The 26,674-nt window shown below is 39.6% G+C and overlaps 1 protein-coding gene across 1 annotated transcript in view; it reads left to right on the plus strand.

The window, feature by feature from the left end:
• Nucleotides 1–26,011, plus strand: part of LOC148398415 (multiple epidermal growth factor-like domains protein 9) — a 60,479-nt gene extending 34,468 nt beyond the window's left edge. The window contains exons 4-6 of the mRNA XM_088375496.1: nt 14,919–15,068; nt 19,838–20,107; nt 24,135–26,011. Of these exons, the coding sequence (XP_088231622.1) occupies nt 14,919–15,068; nt 19,838–20,107; nt 24,135–24,634 (920 nt within the window). The 3' untranslated portion in view covers nt 24,635–26,011. The remainder of the gene's footprint in view (nt 1–14,918; nt 15,069–19,837; nt 20,108–24,134) is intronic.
• The last annotated feature ends 663 nt before the right edge of the window (nt 26,012–26,674 follow it).

Genomic DNA, 26,674 nt, shown 5'->3' on the forward strand with positions numbered 1-26,674 from the left:
TTTGATTTTCCCTGAAGTCCACATATGGGGTACCACCTCCGCCGCCCAAGATAGATTGGTCTGCAATCTGTGAGCAGCAGTTGCAACAAGCTGTATGGTGAGGAACCTCTCCTCAGTAATGACAAACCTTTCGTCATGGTCATTTCGTCCTAAGTCATAACATAGTTGTCCGTCCTATCGTCTGTCCACGTTATATTTAAAAGGTTCCTCCGTCAAGCACTTTCATTCGTGCTTCAGTCGTCATTAGGCCCCCCAAAATAAAAAGCTCATCACCATTGCTATCATCTATAAAATATTCCAGTCACTTTTTTGTTATATAGTGAGTACATTTGTGTGTTTCTGTGAGACAATGCAGCCAAAATGAACATGAACATCATAAATAATTAAGTGCCACACATCATTTGGGAATTATACCCAGGCTTTGAGTTTTGATCGCACAAACCAAACCAGTGAACAAAACGACCTTGCAGAACATTCAATAAGATACCCTATAATAATATAATAATAATATAATAATACCCTAATAGTGCTGCGAGCTACCAGACCAATAAGGCTGCAGAATTCACTAGAAGCTGTGTGCTTCATGATGGTCCCGTAGTTTGCAGGATTTAAGAGATAACAAGAATAAATCAGCTGCGGTTGCTCTGTTGTCCATTGTTGCCAAGGACAAAAACAAATTGGTTCTTTTTCTCCTTATTTAAATGAATATGTCCCCACCTCTTCTCTTGTACATGTTGCAGGAATGACACTTGCACAAGCAAGTGAACACCGGCCATCATTCATTTTGCATCCTTGGTGAATGTAGCATAATTAACACACGGGCTGGGTGTGTTTCTGTCAGTCGTCAATTGAATGTGCGTCCGTCAGTGACAGAGTGAGAGGTCTCTCAGTATTTGACCCGGGTAAGGCGATTACACGGACTGGCGAAAAAAACGCCATCGTCCTTCCTTTTCTTGAACTTTCTTGTCCCGCGTCCTTCTTCCGCAAAATGGATGTCCGTCAGTCAACTGTTCCAGTGCCAACAGACCGCAAATTCCAATGATTATTTTGTCCAGCATTTTTCTCCCTATGTACTATCTACTGCACTGGTGTCAAACTCAAGGCCCGGGGGCCAGATACGGCCCACCACATCATTTTGGCCCGCGAAGTCAAATTGTGCATCAAATTCGTGTGTCATTACTAGGATTGCAAATTGTCTTCACTTTTAATAATATCTGTTTTTTTAAATATTTGACCAGTTTTTACTCGTCTGATTTGAAAACGTCAGTTTGTCAGTTTGTTTTGTAGCTTTTACTGTATATAATATGAGGTGCTCATACATTTATTTGGGTAGACAGTCATGATGGCCCGCCAAAAGAAGCTATGACTACAATGCGGCCCGCGAAAAAAATGAGTTTGACACCCCTAATCTACTGTATATACCGTGTGTGTGACAATTACCATATTTTTCGGACTATAAGTCGCGTTTTTTTTTCTTCATAGTTTGGGTGGGGGGGCGACTTATACTAAAAAGCGACTTATGTGAATTTTTTCATACATTTTCAAAAATAAAAAAAATAAGAAGTGAAACCGCGATAAACGAACCGCGATGTAGCAAGGGATTACTGTAATTTGAATTTCAAGTGACGTCAGCGGCACGTCAGCGGCACGTCAGCGGCACGTCAGCGGCACGTCAGTGGCACGTCAGCGGCACGTTAGCGGCGCGGCGGTTGTTTACATAAAGGACAAAGATTCGATCACAGGATGACGAAGATGACAAAGGGCCCCACGTACTACCGGCATCATTAGCGGCTTTGTTTGTAAGTGACACAGAAAAGGAAGAGTTTGAAGGATTTAAGGATTTGGAGTGACACAGAAGGTTTGAAAAACCATTATGGCTTTCAAGCACGCCCGGTCCTAGTCTATGGAGCTCTCTTTCACCTCCGTGGATGTAAGTCGGGGGCCGGCACTCGGCCGGGTGGCTGCCCGGGGACGGTGGATGGGGCTTGGACATGGCTTTTACGCACGCCCGGTCCTATTCTATGGAGCTCTCTTCCACCTCTGGGGCTGGAAGTGCCACCTCTGGGGATGGAAGTCCACACCGCCACACGCCTGGAAGTCCACGCCGGTGCTTGGGTCCTTGTACTTTGTTAACGCTACAATATAGTGATATACTAGATCTGTGGAATAACGACGAGGCTGACGTCAGGGTGCACGCGCAGCGTTGTTGACAAAGGACGAGAAATTTGATCGATGGATTTAATGATTTGGAGTGACACAGGTGGTTTGATAATATTATTGCTTATATAATAGTTATCCATCCATCCATCCATTTTCTGAACCGCTTAATCCCCACAGGGGTCGTGGGTGTGCTGGAGCCTATCCCAGCATCACCGGGCAGTAGGCGGGGGACACCCTGAACCGGTTGATATAATAGTCATTTGATATATAATTTATATAGCGTTATATGAGCCTGTGGAATATTTTGAAGTGCAAGAGCCGTCAGCGGCGCACACCCATTGTTGACATAAAGGACGATCGATGGATTTAATGAATTGGAGTGACACAGATGGTTTTATAAACGTGTTATTTATGTAATAGTTACTTGAATAACTCTGAATGTTACGTCAGGCCCGTTCTCAGCTCTTCGTTTCTGTTTAGGTCACGTTAGCATACCTATCGTTTAGCCTGTTGTTGCTCGTTCATGTCTGTTCTTGGTGTTGGATTTTGTCAAATAAATTTCCCCCAAAATGCGACTTATACTCAGGAGCGACTTATATATGTTTTTTTTTTCACGTCATTGTGCATTTTATGGCTAATGCGACCTATATTCCGGAGCGACTTTTAGTCCGAAAAATACATTAATAAAATACAACAATACATTTTTATTTATATAGTGCTTTCACAACAGCTATAGATAGTGTAGTATGTCATTTGGGACTGGCACAAATTCACCCCTCTCTTTGCAAACTGTTATCAGTTATTTCAATAAAACACTTATACTGTGGAGACAGAGAGAACAGAAAGAACACCAACACGGTTCACTTTGGTTTGCCAGTGCTAATCAACTGATTGATTGATTGATTGATTGATTGATTGATTGATTGATTGATTGATTGATTGATTGATTGATTTCTTTATTTCGAACATCCAAAACAGAAAAGAAAAACAAAACAAATAACACTCTAAAGTGCCACATATAAGTCCATACAACAAACAAACAAACAAAAAATAAACCAACAAAAAGAATAAACAAATAAATAAATAAATAATAATAATAATAATAATAATACATAAGTAAATAAAGCAATAAAGAATGCTCGAAAAGGAGTAGGAAGAAGCACAGCTTTTTAGATTCCTACCCCTTTCTCACTTTATCCATTAAACCAATGATTCAACATATACGTACTGTAATTCTACAACAGAACACAAGTAGACACACTTTCACACTTATTTTTCTGTTTCATTTTTACTTGTGTGTAGTCCTTTGGCACTTTTAGCCTTAGCTAGCTAAACAACATATTTTTGTACATTCTTTGAAATTGGTGGATATTTGGACTTTGCTTGAGTTCCTCACTTAGATTGTTCCATAGTTTGACCCCGATTATAGTTATACAGAAACTTTTTAAGGTTGTTCTTATGTTTAAGATTTTGAAGTTGTCATTCCCCCTTAACTTATAACCTCCCTCCCGATTCTTAAATACGTTTTGGATATTTTGTGGTAGTTCTTTTGCTTTTGCCCTATACATGATGATTGCTGATACTATGTCAGTAGTATACATAAGATACTATGTCAGTGAGTTTCAATAGTTTGGATTGTATGAAAAGTGGATTTGTGTGTTCCAAGTAGTTCACTTTATGAATAGTCCTTATTGCTCTTTTCTGCAGAATGATAAGTGGCTGTAGTGAAGTTTTATAAGTATTCCCCCAAACCTCAGCACAGTAATGCAAATAGGGCAAGACAAGAGAACGATAAAGTTTACGAAGTGAATGATAATCCAGTAATTCTTCTACTTTGTATATGACTGCCATGCTTCTTGAAATTTTAGACTTTACGTTTTTGATGTGTGGCTTCCAACTCAGCCTGTCATCTATTATAACCCCAAGAAATTTGTTTTCCTGCACTCTTTCAATTTCAGTCCCATCTATTTCTATTCGTATCTTTATGTTCGCTTTGCCAAATACCATAAACTTGGTCTTACTTACATTTAATGATAATTTGTTCCAGTCGAACCACAATTTTATTTTTTTCATTTCCTCATTCAACACTGATTCCACTTGTTGGATGTTATCACCTGAACAGAAGATATTTGTGTCATCTGCAAAATTGACGAGTTTTAGTTCTTTAGAGACTTTGCACATGTCATTTATATACAAATTAAATAACTTAGGGCCTGAAACTGACCCTTGTGGAACACCGCAAGCTATGTCCAAATATCCAGAGCAGTGATTACCCAACTTTACATACTGTTGCTGTTCTTGCAGATAATCCTTTATCCAGTCTAATACTAATCCCCTTATCCCATATTTTTCTAATTTATTGAATAGTATATTATGATTAATTGTGTCAAAAGTTTTTTTGAGGTCAATGAAAACTCCTACTGTCGTTTGTTGTCTATTGCATCTGTGATTTCCTCGATTGATTCCATTAATGCCTGTGCTGTTGATCTGTTTACTCGAAAACCATATTGGTTCTCTGCAAATAATTTGTTTTTCCAAAAATCCATCCATTCTACTGTTAAAAAGCTTGTCCAATATTTTTGAGAGTTGTGGCAATATTGAGATAGGCCTGTAGTTTGTAAAGTTGTGTTTGCTCCCAATTTTATAAAGAGGAATGACCTTAGCAATTTTCATCTTCTTTGGGAATGTACCAGTTAAAAATGACAAGTTACAGATGTACACAAGTGGCTTTGAAATCCCCTCAATGATTTGCTCAACTAACATCATATCAATCCCATTGCAATCGGTAGATGTTTTATTTTTGCATTGTTTTACAATGTTAATGATTTCATTTTCATCAACTCATTGAGTGAGGATTCCTTTCTATTAATTTATCTCTGTTGCCTACATCTGGCGCTGGAATCGGTATGTTTTTTGCTATTTGAGGCCCAACATTTACAAAGAACTGATTAAAACTGTTTGCCACTTCTTCCATATTATAATTTTCAGTATCATTTATCACAAAATATTTAGGTAATTTGTGTTGTTCGGTACCTTCTCTAATAATGTGGTTTAGGAGAGTCCATATCCCCTTAATATTATTTTTGTTATCCTCTAATTTATTCTTATATTCTTTCTTACTTAATCTTATAATATTGGTTAATTTATTCTTATATCTCTTCTATTTATCTTCAGCGCCTTCTGTTCTCTGTTTTATGAAGTTCCTATAGAGTAAATTTTTCTTTTTACAGGCATTTCTTAAGCCTTTCGTCAACCATGGGCTGTTCTTATATTTAGTTTTTTTATTATATTCCTTGATTGGACAATGCTTATTATATAATGAAGTGAATGTAGTCCAATTTATGGTATGCATTATTTACATGTTTTTCTTTATATATTGCATCCCAATTCTGTTCCATTAATTCATGTTTTAGAGTAGCAATTGTCTCATCTGTCCTAATTCTTCTTTGTTGTAGCACTCTGTGATGTTACTCTCGTGGGTCTAGTGATTGTAGGAAAGGGACTCAGGCTATGCATTAAATTAAAAAAATCACCAATATTTTGTTGCTTATTTGGATTTAATAGATCAATGTTATAATCCCTGCAAATAAAAATATTTTTGTTGCCTTTTTGTATAATCACACTTTCTACCCATTCTGTGAATGTCTCAATGCTAGAACCAGGAGCTCTATAGACACAGCTTATAATAATGTATTTTTTCTTTTCAACACAAATCTGTCTCGTGAGACATTCAAGAAGATTGTCCACCACCTGTGTCATAGCCTCTACAATCTTGAATTTCATGTTCAAAATCAACATATATTGCAACACCACCCCCGCCTTTACTCTGTCTGTTATTATGTATGAATTCATAGCCTTCCATCTCAAAGTGAATTCCTTTCTCAAAGTGAATTCCCTTTGAATGTGTTGAAGTAATCCTGAATGCGACTAAAATTTTTATATAGACTCCGGCTATTGAAATGGATAATAGATAGCTTATCTTTTGTTAAGATGTCCATATTGTACTGATCATTGCTGTAATAATAACATGTGTTGTTTGTGGTGGAGAAGAAATTATTGTCTGGGTCGATGTCCTGATCTATGTCCAGAGTGCTGCTTTCACTGTAATCAAACGTTAGTTGGAGTTGTTCATGTTCTTGTATCCACTGTGTTACATGTCCATTGTTGCTTGATGTAGGTTGAGTAGTGTCCCTGAGCATTATGTTTGTGTTTTGTGTTGTTACCTCCATTCAGTTCCAAGTCCACTCCAGTTGATTTTCTATTGAGGATACTTATTCGAGCTTTTCCAGTTCCTCAATACTCCTCACCATCAGTATCTTGGCCTCTTCTGGTGATCCATTAAGCTTGATGTATATCTTGCAATTTCTGGTTAATGTACTCTGTATTTTTTCCGTTCTTCTCTAGTGACGTGCTTTCTTTGCAATATCCGCATTGGTCTTTGTCAAATGTTCATTGATGTAGATGTCTGTGCCTTTGAGCAACTTACCCTGCTTTAGAAGTGCAACTTTGTGCTTCCTGTTGACAAATTTCAAAATGACTGCTGGCTTGTCATTACTGTTTCTTCTGGGCAGTGGATGACATGCTTCAACCTGGTTGGAGTCCATAGTTATTCCTTTAGTTTGCAGGAACTCAGCTACCTGTTGCTCGGCTGAGCTTGCATGTTGCTCACAGCCATCGTTACCTGCCATCACTGCCCTTGCATAAGATATAGGTTTAATTGCTATTCTCGTGATGACAATGTCATTTATTCTTGTATATTGCTCAATGTCTGCTACCCGATTTTCAAGGTAGGCAAGCCGCTTGTCCTTCTCAGCATTGAGCATACGGAGCAGAGCGTCTTTACCTCGTCCACCAGTGCCAAGATGTTTTTCCGCTGCATCCTTACAGCAGAAACTTCTTCCGAAAGGAAGTCAAGTGACCTTTTTATGTCCTCGACCTCCTCCGTGGACATGGTTAGTTTTTTTTTTTCGGCCCCATATTGCTCACGTTGGTCGCAGCTATCTCTTTGACAGCTCAATCAGCTGTTCCCCGGTAAATCAGCTGTTAGCAGTCTGCTAACAAATTCGTGGGTTCGCGATCTGCTTAGATCGGTTACATTTTCTTGTATTTCCTTTCACTAAACAGCACAGGGATGGTTCGTCTGTGGCAACAAATTAACAACAGAAACTGCACAGGAATGGACCGTCTGTGGCAACAAAGTTACAACAAAAAACTGCACAGGAATGGATTGTCTGTGGCAAAAAAGTGACAAAAGTGACAAAAAAAGATCTTGAACTCCTCCACGTTCAAAGTTCCACTGGGACTGTCAGGTTCTGCTGGACTCAATGACGCTGACGCCGTCAAATACCCCGCTTTCCCGGTGTCTTAAAAGTTCCTTAGCTCAGCTCAGCATCTGAATTGACGGCACCTTTTTTTTTTTTTATTGAGCACATTTGTTAAACAAAAACAATAAAAACAATACTTCCTGTGTAGCATACATAAAAATAAAAGTCCCAATGTATAGCGCACATATACGAACAGCCCCACTTGCTCTCATATTGGTAGATAATGCAAAATAAAAATATATAAAATATATGAAAATATAAATATGAATACAATCTAAAAATGATCAAATATAAATACAATTGATGTTTTCAAGGTTATTCAAACACATTTCCTAAACATAAATCTCATTAATCTTCAAACAGAAGTACCACAAAATTCATCATCTGATAAATACATTTCATAAACATAAATCTCATTACTCTCCAAACTTACGTACCAAAAAATTCATCATCTGATTAACACATTTCATAAACATAAATCTCATTTCTCTCCAAATATAAGTGCCACAAAATTAATCAATTTAGATTTGGATATTTGCCACCATTTGTTCTGTTGGACAGACGTTTACTTTGCCATCGTTAACAGTTGAGCTTACAAAACGGTATTTTATGTCAACGTGTTTCCATCAATGTCTTTGCGCAGTATTTTTAACTCCTTGGTTGTCTTTGTGAACCTTTGGCTGCCTGTAATGATACCCATCAATACCATCTAACAGTTGAACCAAATACAGACATGTATAGTTAGCTAAGGCATAGCATAAAGGACAGCTAAGGCCATGTATTCAGCTTCACACGTTAAAATAGCTACCGTTGCTTGTCTTTTGGTTTTCCATGAAATCAAGGGACCAAATTGGCTTAAGCTGACAATAACCTGAAGTACTACGTCTGTCAGTACCGTGTTCTGCCCAGTTTGCATCACTGAATGCTCCCAACACAAGTGGCTCATTGTCACTCCTTTTGCATCTTTTCCTTTGCACCCTTTAAGTAACTTACCGTAATTTCCGGACTATAAGTCGCGGTTTTTTTTCATAGTTTGGGTGGGGGGGCGACTTATACTCAGGAGCGACTTATATGTTTTTTTTTCACGAATTTTTACTTGATCATTAAGACATCACTTAAAAGTATAGTTGACCACTTCTCATGTTATTTTTAGTATAGTTGATCACTTAACATGCTTTTATATCTTTATCTTGAACATATTCAAAACATAAAAAATAGAGAAAACATCAAATAAAGCAATTAACACTTTAAAGCACCATATCCAAGTCCACTGTCTGTTTGCTCCTCTTATATTTCTTATTATTATTTATTATTATTTATTTATCATTTATTCAACACTCTTATTTATTCATTGTTTATGCCTTCTTGGTTTTTTTTGTGTTGCTTGTATGCATATGTGTACTATCTCACCGTGGGATAGTGGGAACGTAATTTCAATCTCTTTGTGTGTCTTGGTATATGAAAAAAAAAAAATCGACAATAAAGCAGACTTTGTCTTTGATAAAACAACCAAATAAACAAAACAAAAAACTACATCTGAAAAAAAATTCTATTTTCAGACGAAACTGGATGAGGGCGCTTTAAATTTCACCGTTGGCCGTGACTCATCAACTGGGTGGGCTTAAGAAAAATGGCACCAAAAAGAAAGTCATATTTTGCAAGTTACAAACTTCAAGTTGTAAAATATGCAGCTGAAAACAGTAATCGAGCAGCAGAAAGAAAGTTTGGAGAACCGTGATGTACCAATGGATTACTCTTTCAAGTGACGTCAGTGGCACCGCGCGGCGCGACCCATGTAAGGACTACCGGCATCATTCGCGGTGATCATTTCTAAGTGACACAGAGGACAAAGAGTTTAAAGGAATTAAGGATTTGGAGTGACATAGAAGGTTTGAAAAACTATTATGGCTTTTACGCACGCCCGGTCCTACTCTACTGAGTCGGGGGCCGGCGCTCGGCCGAGTGGCTGTCCGTGAACGGTGCATGGGGCTCGGACATGGCCATTACGCACGCCCGGTCCTCTGCCGCCACACGCTTGGAAGTTTGTTTTGTGGAATGAAGAGCCGTTTACCAAACCCACGTCTATCCTTGTACTTTGTTAACGCTACAATATAGTTATATACTAGATCTGTGAAATAAAGACGAGGCTGACGTCAGGGCGCACGCGCGGCGATGTTGACAAAGGACGAGGAATTTGATCGATGGATTTAATGGATTTAAAATGCACGGATGGTTTGATAATATTATTGCTTATATTATAGTTATTTGAAATATAGTTTATCTATCGTTATATGAGCCTGTGGAATATTTTGAAGTGCAAGCGCCCTCAGCCGCGCGCAGCCATTGTTGACAAAGAACGATCGATGGATTTAATGAATTGGAGTGACACCGATGGTTTTATAAACATGTTATTTATGTAATGGTTGTCCTAAATCACTCTATATGTTACGTCAGGCCCGTTCTCAGCTCTTTGCTTGTGTTTGTCACGTTAGCATACCTATCGTTTAGCCTGTTGTTGCTATCGTTTAGCCTGTTGTTGCTCGTTCATGACTGTTTTTGGTGTGGGATTTTGTCGAATAAATTGCCCCCCAAAATGCGACTTATACTCCGGAGCAACTTATATATGTTTTTTTTCACTTTTTGGGGCATTTTATGGCTGGTGCGACTTATACTTCGGAGCGACTTATAGTCCGGAAAATACGGTAGTACTTTGCACCGTTTAAGTACCTTAGTACATGTTTTACTGTAGCCCATTATTCCATAGTTGGTTTGGAAAGATATTGGGTAGCTTTCCTCACTACGTAGCTCAGATCTGGTCTGGTACATGTTGATAAGTACATCAGGCTACCCACAGCCTCTATATATTTCTTCAGATCAGATCAATAGTTAAGCTTTGGTTCACATGGTGTTGCTCGTGGCTTACAATCTTGCCTATCAAACCCACTAACTGTTAGTGGGTTTGATAGGCAATGTTAGTGACTAACATATCATTTTTATTTGTATAGCAATTTCACAACTAGTATGTCATCTGGCACTGGCACAAATTCACCCCTCTCTTTACAAATTGTCGTGACTTGATATGTATTATGACCAGTTTTAGTGGTGTCTTGTCAGAAGCATCCAAGGTGCTTCCTGTTGAGAAAGATTTTATTGTGTGTAGATATCTATATTGTTTGTTTGTTTGCTTGTTTGTTTGTTTACCTCAGAGTGGGAAAGATGATCATGCGTTGAACTTGAGGGTCTTTGAATAGTATGAGACAAAAAAGACTGTTAAGATACCAAATCAGTATCTGATACAATTTTCCTTGTTTAGTCTACACTCTTTCTAATATTGTTGTTGTTAGAACAAGACAATAAACTCTTCAGAGTGCACGCTTTGTGCTATTATCTGCAGTGTTTTGTAGTTTCTTGATTTTGACTAGAGCTTTGCCAAAATAATTATATACAGCGGACACTTGCTACTCCGGGGAAATAGGCCTGTCCCACAAATAGCAAAAATGGAGGACTTTTTTTTTTTTTTAATCAAGCCAAAAAGGTTTGGGGGGGGGGGGCTAAAAAACAGAAATGGCTCCCCTCCAAAGAAACAGAAAAAATATTTTTAAAATATAATATATAATAATATAATAATGAAAACATACATCATTAAGACTGCTGGGTTAAAAATTGGACAGACCCAGGAAGTTGGGGTAATTTCACCCAATTTGGGGTTTTTCTGCAAAAAGACAACCCACTTTGTTGGGTTGTGGTGTACAATAAAATGACAACTGTCTAATTTTTTAACTAAAATTGGGTGGGTTTTAACCCAGCATTTTTGAGGAGGTAATAAAACAAATGCGGCAAGAATGTAAAGGTCTACTCTATATCAAAGTCTGATGTAAAAAAAAAAAAAAAAAGCTCTCGTGCAATAAAAACCTTTTTTTATTTTTTAAATTTCCTTAGCCCCGGCACAAGCAATCCTCACTTGTGGTTGGGGCATACCTCTAACTCGGAGCATAAATAGTTTCTCACACTTTCTCAAATTGATACAGTCTTAACCAAGCCTTGAGCTGACGAAGGCTGCTCTGATATGAGAGGTGAAACGACTTGTAAGACAACCAGAACAGTCCAGTCAAGATCAATTCGATACTTTGAGGACGAAGAGACCTGGATGAATGAGAATATTCACACGCACAGTGTTATGTTTGTGTACCGTTGGGGAGGGGGAGTCTTTTTTTTGGGGAAAGACTAGTGCTAGCTTTTTACTCTGTACGACTATGAATGGAAAGAGCTCTTTCACTACAAATTTGCACACAGCAATTCTCATCCAAGCCATCCACCGTTTTGTAGAATCTATTGGCAATCCTTTACATTATATTCACTTATTTTTCCTGTCTTTTCAACCGCTTGTTTTGTTTTTGTTGTGTGAATGGAGCTGGAAGTTAACACAGTATTAGTTTGCTGATCACCGGTGAGATCTTAAGTGCTTATGCATTTGATCCATTCACATTCGCTAGACCTACATTTTAGCTACATTCACATAAGCGTTCACGGCACTAGCTTTGTCTAGGTCGTGATGAGGACAACTGTGCTTTTAACAAGAGCAGCTGATTACTGTAGTACCCAGCCCCGCACACACATCACACACACATACACACACACACACACACACACACACACACACACACACACACACGCACACACATACACGCACGGATCTTCCTCATTCCCCTTAAGTAACTGGAGTCTCTACAAATATGCAGCATTCGATTAGCGAGGAGGAACGGGATTGGACAGAGCAGTCTTACAAAGAAGTCTCACAGATCGTAAAACCATCAGTTTGTTTTATGCGAGTCTGGAGTGTATTTAACAAGAAAATAAAAAGCCATTGAAACCAAGGTCTCGTTTTTAAGGGTGGTTTGTGCAAGAAGGCTAAGCACACATGGTACTGGAGACAAGAGAGTATAGTTTAAGTTGATCCTCTTGAGGAGAATTGTGCCTCACCTCCCAGAAGCCATGCTTTTAGTCACTTGTGAGTTGCTTGAAGGACGAAAGGGGAAGCCTTACTGATGGTTGTAATAGTAGGGGGTTGAGGGGAAGTTTTAGAAGCCATATGTCTTGCTGCTATTTTGCATGAACAGATGGGCCACTAAGTTCTCACTCGGGCTCAGTGTTCAGGGCTGTGGATTAACTATGGTTTTACAGTTCTCTCTGAGCACTGATGCTGCTCTTTTCACAGGGAAATTGTACACTCAAACAAGAACACTATGTGCAAAATCGCATTTTTCTGTATCCAAACTGCAGAACGCATACATAAACTGGATCATTTATTTAGGGTTGGAGCAACCTGGTCTTCGTCATCGTATTGTCATATCCACAAATCTAATAATAACCTATCCATAATTCTTTAACTGAATAAACACTGCTATGTCGTGTTTGTTCTTTCTCATTCCGCTGTATACAGAGTTCTAGTTCATTCCAAAGGTGTTTAATGAATTTCAGTCAGTGGTGGATGTTGGTCTTTCAAGAAGGGGAAGTTCAATTTCGGCCTACATCGTCGGTTTATTTACCAGCTGATCGGTAGGGACAGAAACTGTGATAGGAGTCAAAAAGAGTGATAGAAGTCAGTCTCCAAACACAAGCAGCTACAAAAAGAACCCACCAGAAAGAGAAGCTCAATTTGTCGCTAGCTGTTTCTAACAAAGAAAATGTCGCTGAGAAGATTAGGAAAGTCTCCGGTTCAACTCCAAATAGAATGAAAATTTAAAAATGCTTCCACGGATGTTTACACAAAAAGATTGCTAATTCGCTCATTTCGCCGTCAATCAAAAAGGGATTCAGCCTCAGACAGATTATCCAATCATCATGCAGAAACTGAGAGTCAGGGCCGGATGCCCCATAGACCCCCAGAGACGCTGGTTGTCCGATGGGTGGGACAAAGCTCAGCATTTATCCAATGACTCGTCTCGTTTCACTGCACTTTTTGCTTCCCTATTGAACTCGGTGGACACCCAGTAACTGTTTAAAGCACTGTTTAAAGCACTGTAAAGCTGCGGAAATGAGTGAGAGCAAAGCCACATCATTACCAGTGATAAGAAGCTGATTCTGAACAAAGGTTGATCTCATTGTAGCGCATATTTAGTCAATGACATGTACACAGAACAGTATATATTGGATCACTTATTTTATTACATTTTAGGGGAAGCTGAGCTTCCCTTGCCGTCATAGAGTAATCACCTCTGATTTCAGTACAGAGCGCTGTGTTGGCCAGTCAATAAAGATTCAACAAACTCAATACCTTGTTTTCTGACCTGGGATACAGTCATGCTGGTCAGATGTCGCATTTAAAGAAATTCTAAAATCCACACCACCTATTGTATGATTTGGATAAATGTATGTACCTGTAGCCGTAAGGTGTAGGTTTTATATATCAATTGTAGGGACTGACATATATGCAGTTTTTGAGTCTGAGGCCAATGCCAATTTTTGGCAGGAAAAAACACTAATTGCGTATTATCCAGCAAAATGGTGTTGAAAACTAGCTGCAAAATGTATATGACCATACTAGATAATTAGGAGATATTTGGGGACATGCAGATGAAGTTTAATCTGATTTGTTCACTGTGGGAGAACATTTATTCACTGAGTTAAAAATTGTGTCACCTAACCTTGACCAGACTAAAATTCAACCTAGAAAAACTGAAAGATCCTACCATTTTGGAATCCTTCAAGGCCAACATCGGAGGAAAATTTGCACCACTACTCGCATTGAATGAAGATGTAGATGTAGAATCTTTAACACACTCCTTTACCTCAGCCATCACTGAAACAGCTAGTGACATTATCGGAAAACACCGCCCGAAGAAGAAACCATGGATAACTGACGAAATATTGGAGCTATGTGATAAACGCAGAGAGCTGAGATGGAAAAGAACACAACAGAGGGCCTGACACAATACAGAAAGACCAACCTACGAGTTAAAAAATAAATAAACCAAGCTAGAGAAGCGTGGATTGGAGACCAGTGCAAACATATTGAAGACAGCCTACTCAAAAACAACAGTAAAAAGGCCTTCCAAACAATCAAAGACCTCACCTCCACAAAGCAATCAAGGACCACAATAATACAAGACTCCAAAGGGAATTGCTTAACCGAAGAAGCACAAGTGAGAAAGAGATGGACAGAATACTGCTCCGAACTATACACACATAAAATAAAAGGCAACCCAAAAGTCCTTACTGCCCCTGCAGCAACAAACAATCACAAGGACCCTATACTGCGAGAAGAAATAGTTACAGCAGTACAGTCACTAAAACCAGGAAAATCACCAGGCGTGGATTTTTTGTCATGCTATTATTTTTTCTTTTATGTATAGGTCCTTTTCGTATCTTCCACCTTCCCCTGTTTAAAAAAGTACAACTAGGATAAAACAGATTTTCTAAACTTTATTTCCTCAGGTGTATGTGTGAACTGTGTGGGTAACACCCAGGGCAACAATTGTGAGGAGTGCAAGCCAGATCATTACCGCAGCCGTAGCACTGCCCTGACTGAAGACTGTGTCCCATGCCCTTGCTCCAATTCTTCCTCTACTGGCACCTGTCACACCGGTGAGTCCCTGACTACACACACATGCACGCACTCACATACACTCACAACGCGAGGAACCGTATTGGGTGTCTAAATTTTAATGGATCAAAGTAATATGTGACCCGCTGTAGCAAAAGCATAAGCAAATAAATGTACAATGCGACCCACATTTTCAAAATTAGGTTTTGGCACCAAAAAGGGAACCATCTCAGCTTTCCAATAATATACAGGGGTTTCTCGGTTTACGACGTCGATCCGTTCCTATGCAGCAGCAATGTAAACCGAATTTGGGTGTTAGTTGAAACAATTATAACAGACAACAGTACAATAATAAAAAAAGAGAAAACAATTCTTTACCTTTATTCCTGTGGTTGGCTTCCACATTGGAAAGGGGCGTTGCAAGAGAGAGAGACGACGCAACAGTCCAAATTGGTGTATACCATGTGAGTGGGTAATGTTGTCTTCCTCGGTCCACAGCCTCTCTCGCATTGTATTCTTCCACCGCTCGCGCCAACTCGTTCCCGTGCGCGTTGCGAATCTTAAGACACCTTTATGACGCAAAACCGCTTAGGTCGCAAAAAGGCTTTAAATATATGAGATGAAAAACTAAAAAATAATATATGAGACGTGTGTCGTAAACACGTAAACCGAGGACACAAACCGAGGACCTACGAGATATTGCAGTTTTAAGTTGGATAGTCTGAGCGTCTTGGATATACCATATTTTCCGCACCATAAGGTGCACTTAAAAGCCTTTCATTTTCTAAAAAACCAAAGGTGCCCCTTTTAATAAGGTGCGCCTTTTGTGTGGACCAAATTCCAAAATCTGTAAATGTTGTCATGTGGCTGCTGCTACAGAGACGTAATATGTAGAAGTAATATGAAGACCCGATGAACCAATCAGAAGACATTTCGTTGTAAATTAAATGTGTAGACCAGGGCGGTAAACTAATCAGAGAACTGTACGTAATACACTGTGATTGATAAATAGATACTATCAGTTTGTGCAAAACAAACAGCATTAGGACCCTCTAATATGGCGTCAACAAAGAGACAATTCAAGATTTCTGGAAAGCTGGGATCATTGCCAACGTGACGACGACGAAACATTGGGAGAGGGAACTTGTCATGTTTAATGGCAAATTTGCCCGACTGTTTAATTCGGATACAGAAGATGAGGATGTTGATGGATTTGCGTATGAATATCGATTAACAATAATGTGAGTACAGTAGACTACATGGTTAAATAGTAGAATAACGTACAATTGGACTGTCTCACTGTGTCACTCTTGTTATGTATTTTTGTTTATTGTAAGTCACGGCATGCATGTGCCTCATAATGCAGCGTTCTCTATGTGTGGATTAAGTACAGAAAAGCCCCGCAATTGAGTTTGCGCATTTTAACACGAAACACCTTACTGTGCGGAAAACACGATGTTAAAAATTTATAGTGTTCAACTTTCGAACCACTGTTTCTCACGAGGGTCGCTGGTGTGCTGGAGCCTATCCCAGCTTTCTTTGGATGGTAGGTATTTCAAAGAAAGTTTCATTATTTTTTACAGTTAAACATAGAATGTGAAAAGAGCCCAAAAATAAATGATCATTTGACTCGTCATGATTTCAGTAATTACCAAAATAATCTGGATTTTAAAAAAAAAATTTTCAACCGGGCAACCCTACTAGTATTGATGTCCTGTCTGGTATCAAGTCTACTATATACTTCTATGTATAATCTATTTTACTAAATGTCTCTTTTGAAAAGCATTTTATCCATCCATCCATTATCTGTACTGCTTGTCCCCACGGGGGTCGCGGGCGTGCTGGAGCCTATCCCAGCTGTCATCGGGCAGTAGGTAGGGGAAACCCTGAACTGGTTGCTAGCCAATCTCAGGGCACACAGAAACGTACAACCATCCGCACTCACACTTATTGGCAATTTGGTATGCTCAATCGGGATGTGGGAAGAAACCGGAGGACCCGGAGAAAACCCACGCAGGCACAGGGAGAACATGCAAACTCCACACAGGGAGGGCCGGAGGTGGAGTCGAACCCGCACCCTCCAAACTGCGAGGTGGATGTGGTAAGCAGTGCGCCATTGTGCCGCCCAAAAGCATTTTATGTGAGGATACATTTTAAAAAAGTAAAATGATTCACATAAAAAGATTATAAATTATATAAAATAATACAGTGTATATAATGTACTCTTCCTGCTCTCTCTATCTAGCTCTCTATGTACCATCAACCAAAGGGCAGATAACCAAGCAATGTGTTTTATTTCTCGTAAGATATACAAACTGATACATTGATTGACTTTAGAGTCTAAAGTCAATCAAAGTCAACACACAACAGACATGGGAAAACTACAGCTCGCAGTGCTTTTTAATCCGGGCCGCCGAACAAAAAAATACATTCCTTCATTGCAATGGTCACGTTTCTCCATTTGATAGCACTGACAATTCGTGATCCTGTAGCAAAAAATGCACCAATAGACATACTTACCAACTTCCCCAATTCTGGTGGGAGACTTCAGAATTTCAACTCTTTTTTCACGCTTAACTCCAAATCAATCATTTCTCCCCCTAATCTCCAGATTTTACAATGACCTAAACAGTTTACATTGTGGTGAATGTGACGACATCTTCTCTTTGCCGAGGATGGAAACTCCTCATTTGGACCGCTTATCCGAAGACACGGCCTTATCAATATTTTGAAGCAGATGTAACGCCTCCTCTCCTGTGTTTTTTTAATAGAACATGGTGACCTGCCGATTTTGTCCAAAAATCAATGCAGTCTCTGGTTTCTATGGAAAACGCAGCATTGTCCCAATGGTGCAAAGGATTCACACAGAAATTAATGGGATCACTGTAGTTGAAGGAATAATGATTTGTAAATATTTTTCTTATTTTTTAATCCACTTTATTCCTATGCCCCATGAGCCTTTGCATGAATTAGGTGCGCAAATGTCTGGCATGCTGAGAGATTGGTGTTAAAGTGACAAGATCTCAATTTACAGCAAGCAGGTTCATCCACTTATTTAGAAATCATAAACCTTTCATGGCTGGTAGTGTCTCTAATCAAATTAGGGAGACAGGTTTGTGTTTAATTTCAGTGAACAAATTATTTGCTTATTTGCCAAATTAGGGAGACAGGTTTGTGTTTAATTTTAGTGAACATATTATTTGCTTACTATTTCACCCGAAAGACACCCTCTTCTTGATCATATTTAGCCCTGGCTCCTGGCCAGGACCAGTTCTCATCATATTTAGCCCTGGCTCCTGGCCAGGACCAGTTCTCCTCATTCCAGTCTTGGGGTTGGATGCGCTGTTGAGCACTGCCATTTAGCGGCAAAAACTGTTATTACAACTTTCAACTGCTCAGCTACACTAAACATTTTTTTTTTACAAAAAATAAGCGAATGCCCCACCAAGTGTGGGCATAGCCCGCTAGTTGCCATTTACCATTTTGATCATATTGGTTTTGGATTTGTTGGCGACATTTCTTTATTTGCAAATACAAGTCCATTCAGAAGACCTTTGTTATTGATAATACAAAGAGCAGATGGATTTAAAGAGTGATTCCGAGCTCAAGTATTGAGACATCACAATCCGTGTTATTGACACTGTCCTTACACTGGCCTAAATGTTATTTTCTATCTCAAATGATCACATTACTATGTATGTTGTAAACCATGCTGTGCCTGATAAATTGCTGCAGGTTCAAAGGCAGCGAACCTGCTGGGTTATATAACCCAAAAACATGAGCAGCACTGCACTGGACTTTATCTGTAGTCTTCCTTTTTATCCTGTTAAGTGAACAGATCACATGTAAAAAAAAAAATAAACACGGGAAACATTAAAAATGAAAGCCAGTCCACAGCAGTAGGTGCCGATGCAATCACACATGAGTGATTTAATGTCTGACCTAGATTCTGATCTGGAACAATGCGCCACTTCACCTCCCTGGGTGTCACAGTAAAGATCTCAATTTACAACAAACAGGTTCATCCACATATTTTGAAATCGTTTATTCTACACTGCATTGAAACTATACTGTTTGTGCTAAATTGTCATTGCCATGGCAGCCCAAGTTTTGAGGTAGCTTTATCTCCTAGCTCTGATAAGTCTCAAATCACCCACAGCCACAACACTGATAACATTGTCTAAGGATACAAAACCATACCTCTCTGATCATGTCTTTCTTCATACAGTGTCTTTCTTCATACTGCCTGAAAGCATATTTCATTTATCATGCTCACCCACAAAAAATATTGTATTTTGATGTCATTTTTTTTTCGGGTCTGAAAGAAAAGTCATGTGGTGTCCACTATGCATAGTTGGGCGGCGTCCTGGAGCCCTCTGTTGACGAGCCACCACTGCAGGCACACAAGCGTTTTTGTGTGAAGTAGTGTCTATCCATTCATCCATCTCAACACCACCTATCCTCATTCATCTATTTTTAAATCAGGGATAAGAGAGAAGTTGCATTTTAACTTCTTTTCTATGGGTTTGCCTGTGTCACATGTACAAAGTATGCACGGTATACTATATTGTCGCGAGCCACCTAGTAGTTCAGTCCTAAGTGATTTCATAAAAGCTGAAAGAAATGACAAAGTCGGATACACATTACCTTTCACTGTGTGGGCCTGTCTGCACTGGTTCTGCATCAGGAAAGATGATACGTTTCAATATTTCATGGTCTTATGTCGAAGACGTGATTTTGTGACTTCACAGCATTATTTTTTGTTTGATCATCAGCCCTCTGATAGGTACTGCTGTGTGTTCTTGTTCAGATCCCAGTGGCTCCCCAGTGTGTGACCAGTGCCTTCACCCGTACTCTGGCCTACAATGTGACCGGTGCAGTGCTGGCTTCTCCAAAGCACCTGATGCTTGCATGCCGTGTGACTGTAGTGGGAATGCAGATCCTCAGGGTCCCACCCAGCTTTGTGACCCCGACACTGGCCACTGCCTCAGTTGCATTAACAACACTGTTGGGCCCCAGTGCCAGCTCTGTGCTCCCGGATTTGCAGGGGACGCCAGGGCTCACAACTGCAGCCGTCTAAGTAAGTATCTAGCATCAATTTAAGGCAGAAGTCAGGTCCAAAATGTTATATTTGTCATCGTTACGCTAAGCATGATATTTTGACTGCGTTTGTGGAAGATGAATTAAGCACAAAAAAAATGTTTGTCCATCCCCGGCGGCTTGCCATTTTACCTCTTACTGCCACTTTCTGTCGACTTAAAATAACGTGACCGTAAAGGCTCAGGTTGCAAACGTTAGCTGTTTTCTGGGTTTGGTCATGTGACATATGCAAACTAAGCCGCAAATACAGTATTAATCAGACTGTGTTTAGACTAGTGGGGGCGCACAGAACGTATTATTGTAAAGAAGCTTTTGAGTTGACTTCAGCTTTAAGTTGCGATCTTATCATATGCTCTATTAGTATTTCTTTATTTGTTTTGAGATTCACAAAATAATAACAATAGGTATTGTCTTAATAAATTATTCCATTCACGACTTGTTTTCCAGACCGCAAAATACGGACTATTGAAAGCTCGCTTATTTTCAATCAATTGAAAAAACAAATTCATAGCCATACCAGAAGCACTGAAGGCACATAAAATTCCTATAAAAATAGTGAGGCAAAACATAAAAGTTTGCTATGTTTTGTGCCATATCAACTAGGACAAAACTAGACTGTGAACCAGTGTCGTCAATAGTTTTTTATGAACTAGGTCAAGCCCCCAGCAGATAGATACGCAAGACATGAGCAAACGTAGCACACAAGCATAAATTCACAAACAGCTAACAAAAACCGTGAAGCTGCTTTCAAATGTTTTTGGGTAGATTTAACAAAAATGCACTACTATGTAAAAGTTTTAGGTCACTGTTAGATTTGTAGTGTTCCTTCATCTGCTTTTTCAGACATTCCACAAACACAGTATGTTCACAGCATTATTATTATTACTGTTGATCTTTATTGTTATTACTTAATTTAATATTTAAGAAATGCATTCTTAATCATCTATGCCAGCAACATAGTGACAGGTAGAAAAATGAAATATTCTTCCATTTGGTGGAAGAAGGTACTCTACCCTGCTGTCATTCATACAAAAGGCAAATACTGTATATCAGTGTTGTGTACAAAACAGTTTCAGCCAAACCAGGGAGCTGCTTAGAAAGGACCCATTGTCTGAAAAGGGAAAGTTGGACTATGTTTGCAGATTTTGATGACAAGTTAATTTGCGTTTTGGCAGTTATGTGCTCCAGTACGTTGGTAGGGCACCAGGAATGGTTTAAGGTTTAATGGTATGTACTTGATCATTTAGTGCAGGGGTCTCAAATTCCAGTCCTCGGGGGCCGCATTTCCCTCGTTAAACACACCTGATTCAAATGATCAGTTCATCCTCACGTTCTGCAGGAGCCTGATAATTGTGTGTTTAACGAGGGAAACTTGGAAAACATGTAGGAATACGGCACCCGAGGACTGGAGTTTTGAGACCCCTGATTTAGTGCTTTATAAGGCAACAGACAGATTTTAACTTCACTTCAAAATTTTATAGGAGGCCTTTGTCGTTAGACTAGCCCAGGGACATGACAATGATTTTTTTTTTTAAACAAAGATATTTTTAAAAGTCTGCATTTATTTGTTAAATTTTGATACACGAGTTATTTGGTATGTTTTGTTTGAATTAGATTTTTTTTACATGTGGCTAAGTACAGAGAGTTGAGTGGATTTCGGGAAGGTAGAGAGTTGAACACAATTTTTTTGTAGAAACTAACATGGCATTTGGAATTTACTTTATCAGCCTCCAGCGAAGAATGATGGGGAGGATAGGAATGGTGCTGTCACAAACAAATATTTTTAAAATTCTATCCATTATCTCATCGATTACTTGAGGAAACGCCTCCAGTCGCGCGCACACAAACTGCCCATTTGAATTTTTTATTTAAGGGATATGTTAAAATGTTTGACAGAGATAAGCATCCATCCACAAATTACAATTACACTTGCCAAGGGTAATTATACGAGTAACATCCTCTTCATGCAAGTATTCAAAAACTGACAAACTGAATGGAAAGATGGTCTGTAATGCCTTTAAGCATTCTCAATAATTGGCAAAAGGTCTTGTTTGTGAAGACTTTTTACCGTAATTGCCGGACTATAAACCACACCGGATTATAAACCGCACCAGCTAAAATTCACAGATATTTCAGTTTTTTTCTTACATAAGCCGCACCGGACTATAAGCCGCACGTGCACACGAGTTTTTTACAAAGAAAGACAGTACATAGAAAGCCTTTTTAACGTTTTAATAACATACCTGAACATGTCGTTCTAAACATTGCCTGTGACGCAGCAGTAGTACCGCAGCAACGCGGAAGTGTGCAAGCGAGTTATTAGCAAAGAAAGACTGGACACAAAGTTTTTTTTAAAGCTTTAATAACATACCTTAACATTTCTTTCCAAACACTGCCTGTGACGCGGCAGTAATACCGCAGCAACACGGAAGTAACACAGCAAAGTCACTGAGACGCGGCGGTAACACAGCAGCAACATGGTAGCACAGCACTAACAGGGCTGGTTAAAAAAAACATACCAGTAAAAGTAAAAAAAGAGCCGTCTTCATCTTCCTCCTGTGCACTGAAACCATCGAAGTCTTCCTCCTTAGTGTCCGATTGGAATAGCGTTAGATATCCATCGCCTCACACTTTCTCAGTCTCTCTTTCGTCGTCGCTTTTATGCATTTCTTCGAGTGTGAAGAGGGTCTGTTCATGCTAATCTTATTCATGCACGAAGTGCTAAATTACATTAAACTAGCAAGCGACACGTATAGCTTAAAAGCGGCATCATATGCAATTCTTTTGTCCCACATAATGACGGTTTGTGTATAAAAGCTTCCTGTCTTTGTGTGAGCGCGGGTGTGTGCGTGATGCGCGAGACGATCAAAACACAAACTAGCACGTCTTCTTCGGCGCATTATCTCTTCTTCGTCTGTCTCGCTCTTGCTTCCTGCTAGAGCGCCCCCTGGAGACCGGAGGCCGTAAAAATCCATAAGTACACTCCAGAGTAGACACAAGATAATGTCATCAACATCGACTGCCTTTGGTTTAAAAGCGGCATCATATGCATTTCTTTTGTCCCCCATGATGACGGTTTGTGTATAAAGGCTTCCTTTCACTAATGTCCGTCTTGATCGCGTTCTGCGTGATGTGCGAAATGTAAACACAAACTAGCGCGTCTTCTTCGGCGCATTATCTCTTCTTCGCCTGTCTCGCTCTTGCTTCCTGCTAGAGCGCCCCCTGGAGGCCGGAAAAATCCATAAGTACGCCGCGCCGCCATTTAAGCCTCAGGGTTCAAAGTAGCCTTCTGAATAAAATGCATTAAAAGTTCACATTCATTACAACTTGTTTTTGGTGAGCAAAATGTCAGAAGAATTGAATTTAAATGCTGATTGATTGGGTTTTAATACAATGCAGATGGTCCAAACAGCGCCACTGCTTTGTGTAATCTCTGAGTCACATGGCAGAGTAAGAGAAAGGGTTTAGAGCACAGGTGTCAAACTCAAGACCCGGGGGCCAGATACGGCCCGCCACATCATTCTATGTGGCTCGCAAAGACAAATTGTGCATCAAATTTGTGTGTCATTCCTTGCAAATTGTCTTCACTTTTAATGATATCTTTTTTTTAAATATTTGACCAGTTTTTACTCATCTGATTTGAAAACGAGTTATTTGTCAGTTTGTTTTGTAGCTTTTACTGTATATAATAGTATTAAGAGTAAAAGTGATCAAGTCCTCACAAAAATCACGAAAAAAATCTTATATAAGCCGCACCTGACTATAAGCCGCAGGGTCCAAAATTTTGGAAAAAAGTCGCGGCTTATAGTCCGGAAATTACGGTACTTTGATAGTTTGGCGTTTTGGCCACTAGGTGTCAGCTTTTACCAACAATGCAACACTTGGACTCATGACAGTGACATACTCCATTATAAGAAAAAATGTGTACTATACTGTTTAATTAACAGGTCATTACTGTTGAATGAAGGTGTAATATTTGAATGGATTTATCACTTTCCTCTCCACAGTGCCTCAGCACATTCCCTCACCAGCAGGTCACACCACAACAGAGGCCCCCACTTTCAGTCCAGCTTCATCCTCTAGCACCAGTCCAAGAGGCATCCCCACCTCCACATCCAGCGGCAACTGGAGCACGACACTGGGCACAGCCGCCACCATTCAGGCCCTGTTGACTAGTTTGAGCAGCCCCACCGACAACACCACGACAGTTCTGACTGACGTCTCCTGGACACAGTTCAACATCATTATCCTGGCCGTCATCATCCTGGTGGTGGTAGTGCTCTTGGGCTTTGTTGGAGGTGTGTACACTTACAGAGAATACCAGAACCGCAAACTCAACGCGCCTTTCTGGACCATCGAACTCAAAGAGGACAACATCAGCTTCAGCAGCTATCACGACAGCATTCCCAATGCCGACGTGTCAGGCCTCCTGGAGGATGAGGCCAACGAGGTGGCACCCAATGGTCAGCTAGCACTCACCACGCAGGGCAACTGCTACAAGGCTTAGCACCCCTCCACGCATCCCAGGACTGGACTCCTTCCATTTACAAATCACACAATGCTGCTGCAAAGTACCAAATCCAAAGCCCCCTCATGTATGACTGACTGCTGTCTGCGGCACTTCACAGCTCCTCAAACTGACAATGACATCATGCCACATGTGAGAGAATACATTTCCCCTTTTTTGATAGGGTTTTTATGGGGAATGAGAGAACCGTGAGAAGTGTCCAAAGAAAAGTGTTTTATTGATGTAGTGTATTCAGAGGACAGTGTGCTGAGTTGTTTAGCAATTGAAACATGTATGCCGAAATAATGATCGGAACACCAGTTCGAGGACATAATGAGCCAAGCATTTTCACCTTTTGTAAAATGAACGTTTGACTGTTTGAGTTGATCACGCTTACTCTTAAACTGAGACAATGATTGTTATTTAATTTTTATTCTTTCATGTATTATTTATTTGGTTGACATTTCATTTTTGAGAGAAACACTGCAATGTATGATGTGTTTGTACACTGTGTTTTATCTTGTGTGCTGTTAAATGGCAGGTTTAATTGACCAATTTTGTTTTCATGTATAGTTTTCCAGAGACGGTACAATGACGGCTGCTGGGATATGCATCACTTGTTAATAGCTTTTTTTCTGAAAGCATGCCAGTACACCTGATGTATCCTAGATGACTGTTTTTTTGTTTTGTGTTGGTTTTTTTCCCCAGAAGCCTCAACAACCTTTCATGAAAACATAACAACAACAGGCCGGTGACATAAAATCCTAAGGGAAATTTTCACCAGTCACAGTCTCGTCTGCTCTTTTGCTGGTTGGCAGCAACTATTTGAGAAAGTGTTCACATCGATGCGGAGATGGGGTTGATGATCAGTTGTTATCAGTGAAACACAAATAATATTTGAATATAAATTTGGTTATAATAAACATTCCTGAACCTGCAGGCAATCACGAATCAAATTTGCACCGGTGTGAAAGATCCATCTTGGTCTCTGTTGCTCTGACTTCCATTGTTTGTCTGTACAAATTTTTACCGCTGAGAATAACGAATAATGCTAATTGTGAGACTTAATTCCTCAGGTACTGTCTCTTTTCCCTAATAAGATCTTTGTAAATGTGTACAGTGAATAAATGTGAATAATTGTACAGGTAGAATATTGTGTGTGCAGTGTCACTCAGCGGGCTCATTCACCAGAGCGCCATGTTGCAAGTCAGCCCACAGCTTTTTATATTAATATTAATATTAGTTTCTTTTTCTTATTGTCACTGTCAGATGCAGATGGAGGACTCGAATGCACGGCCAACTCGTAATAAAAGTTGAAATGTGAATAATACCCCGAAGTCAGAACTCCAACTTGTAAATAAAAAGGATCTAACTGTCTTTGTGTTTCATCATATGATCTTCTAATCATTTTTCCTTTATTATGTGGCCCATCGTCACTGTTGAGCTGCATTTAGTCGTGACTGTATGCAGAAATTAGAACAAAACAAATCATTTAGTGCTAGTTAGCAGCTACGACAACATGGGTGGATTTAAAAAAAAAAAAAAACACCCTGGGTTCTACCGTTGACCAGGGTACAGCGAGGGATTCTGGTAGTTACAGTTTAATGGGCTGACTAATGTTGAAATTTATAATGCATAAATGGGGGAGCGACAACAAACTCCAGCCGAATGGGCCACTACAGGTTAATTAAAGGCCATATCATAGAAATGTGTCTTTAAACGTGTCTTGAATGTTTCTACTGAGGTAGCAGTTCTAATATCCATTGGTAGGGCATTCCAAAGCTCTGGAGCCCGAATAGAAAATGCTGTAGACCCTGCAGACATTTTCTTGGCCCTCGGTGTCACTAAGAGACTAGCGTTTTGCGAACGAAGGTTACGAGACGGAACATAAGGAGCAACTAGGTCGACGAGATATGAAGGCGCTAAGCCATGCAGTGATTTATAGGTTAATAGAAGAACCTTGAAGTCACATCTTAAATGGACTGGGAGCCAATGTAAATTGGCTAATATTGGGGTAATGTGGTCAAATTTTCTTATTTG

The sequence above is a fragment of the Syngnathus floridae genome, chromosome 5, assembly GCF_059516105.1.
Source record: "Syngnathus floridae isolate MCC-2025c chromosome 5, RoL_Sflo_1.0, whole genome shotgun sequence".
NCBI classification, from domain to species: domain Eukaryota; kingdom Metazoa; phylum Chordata; class Actinopteri; order Syngnathiformes; family Syngnathidae; genus Syngnathus; species Syngnathus floridae.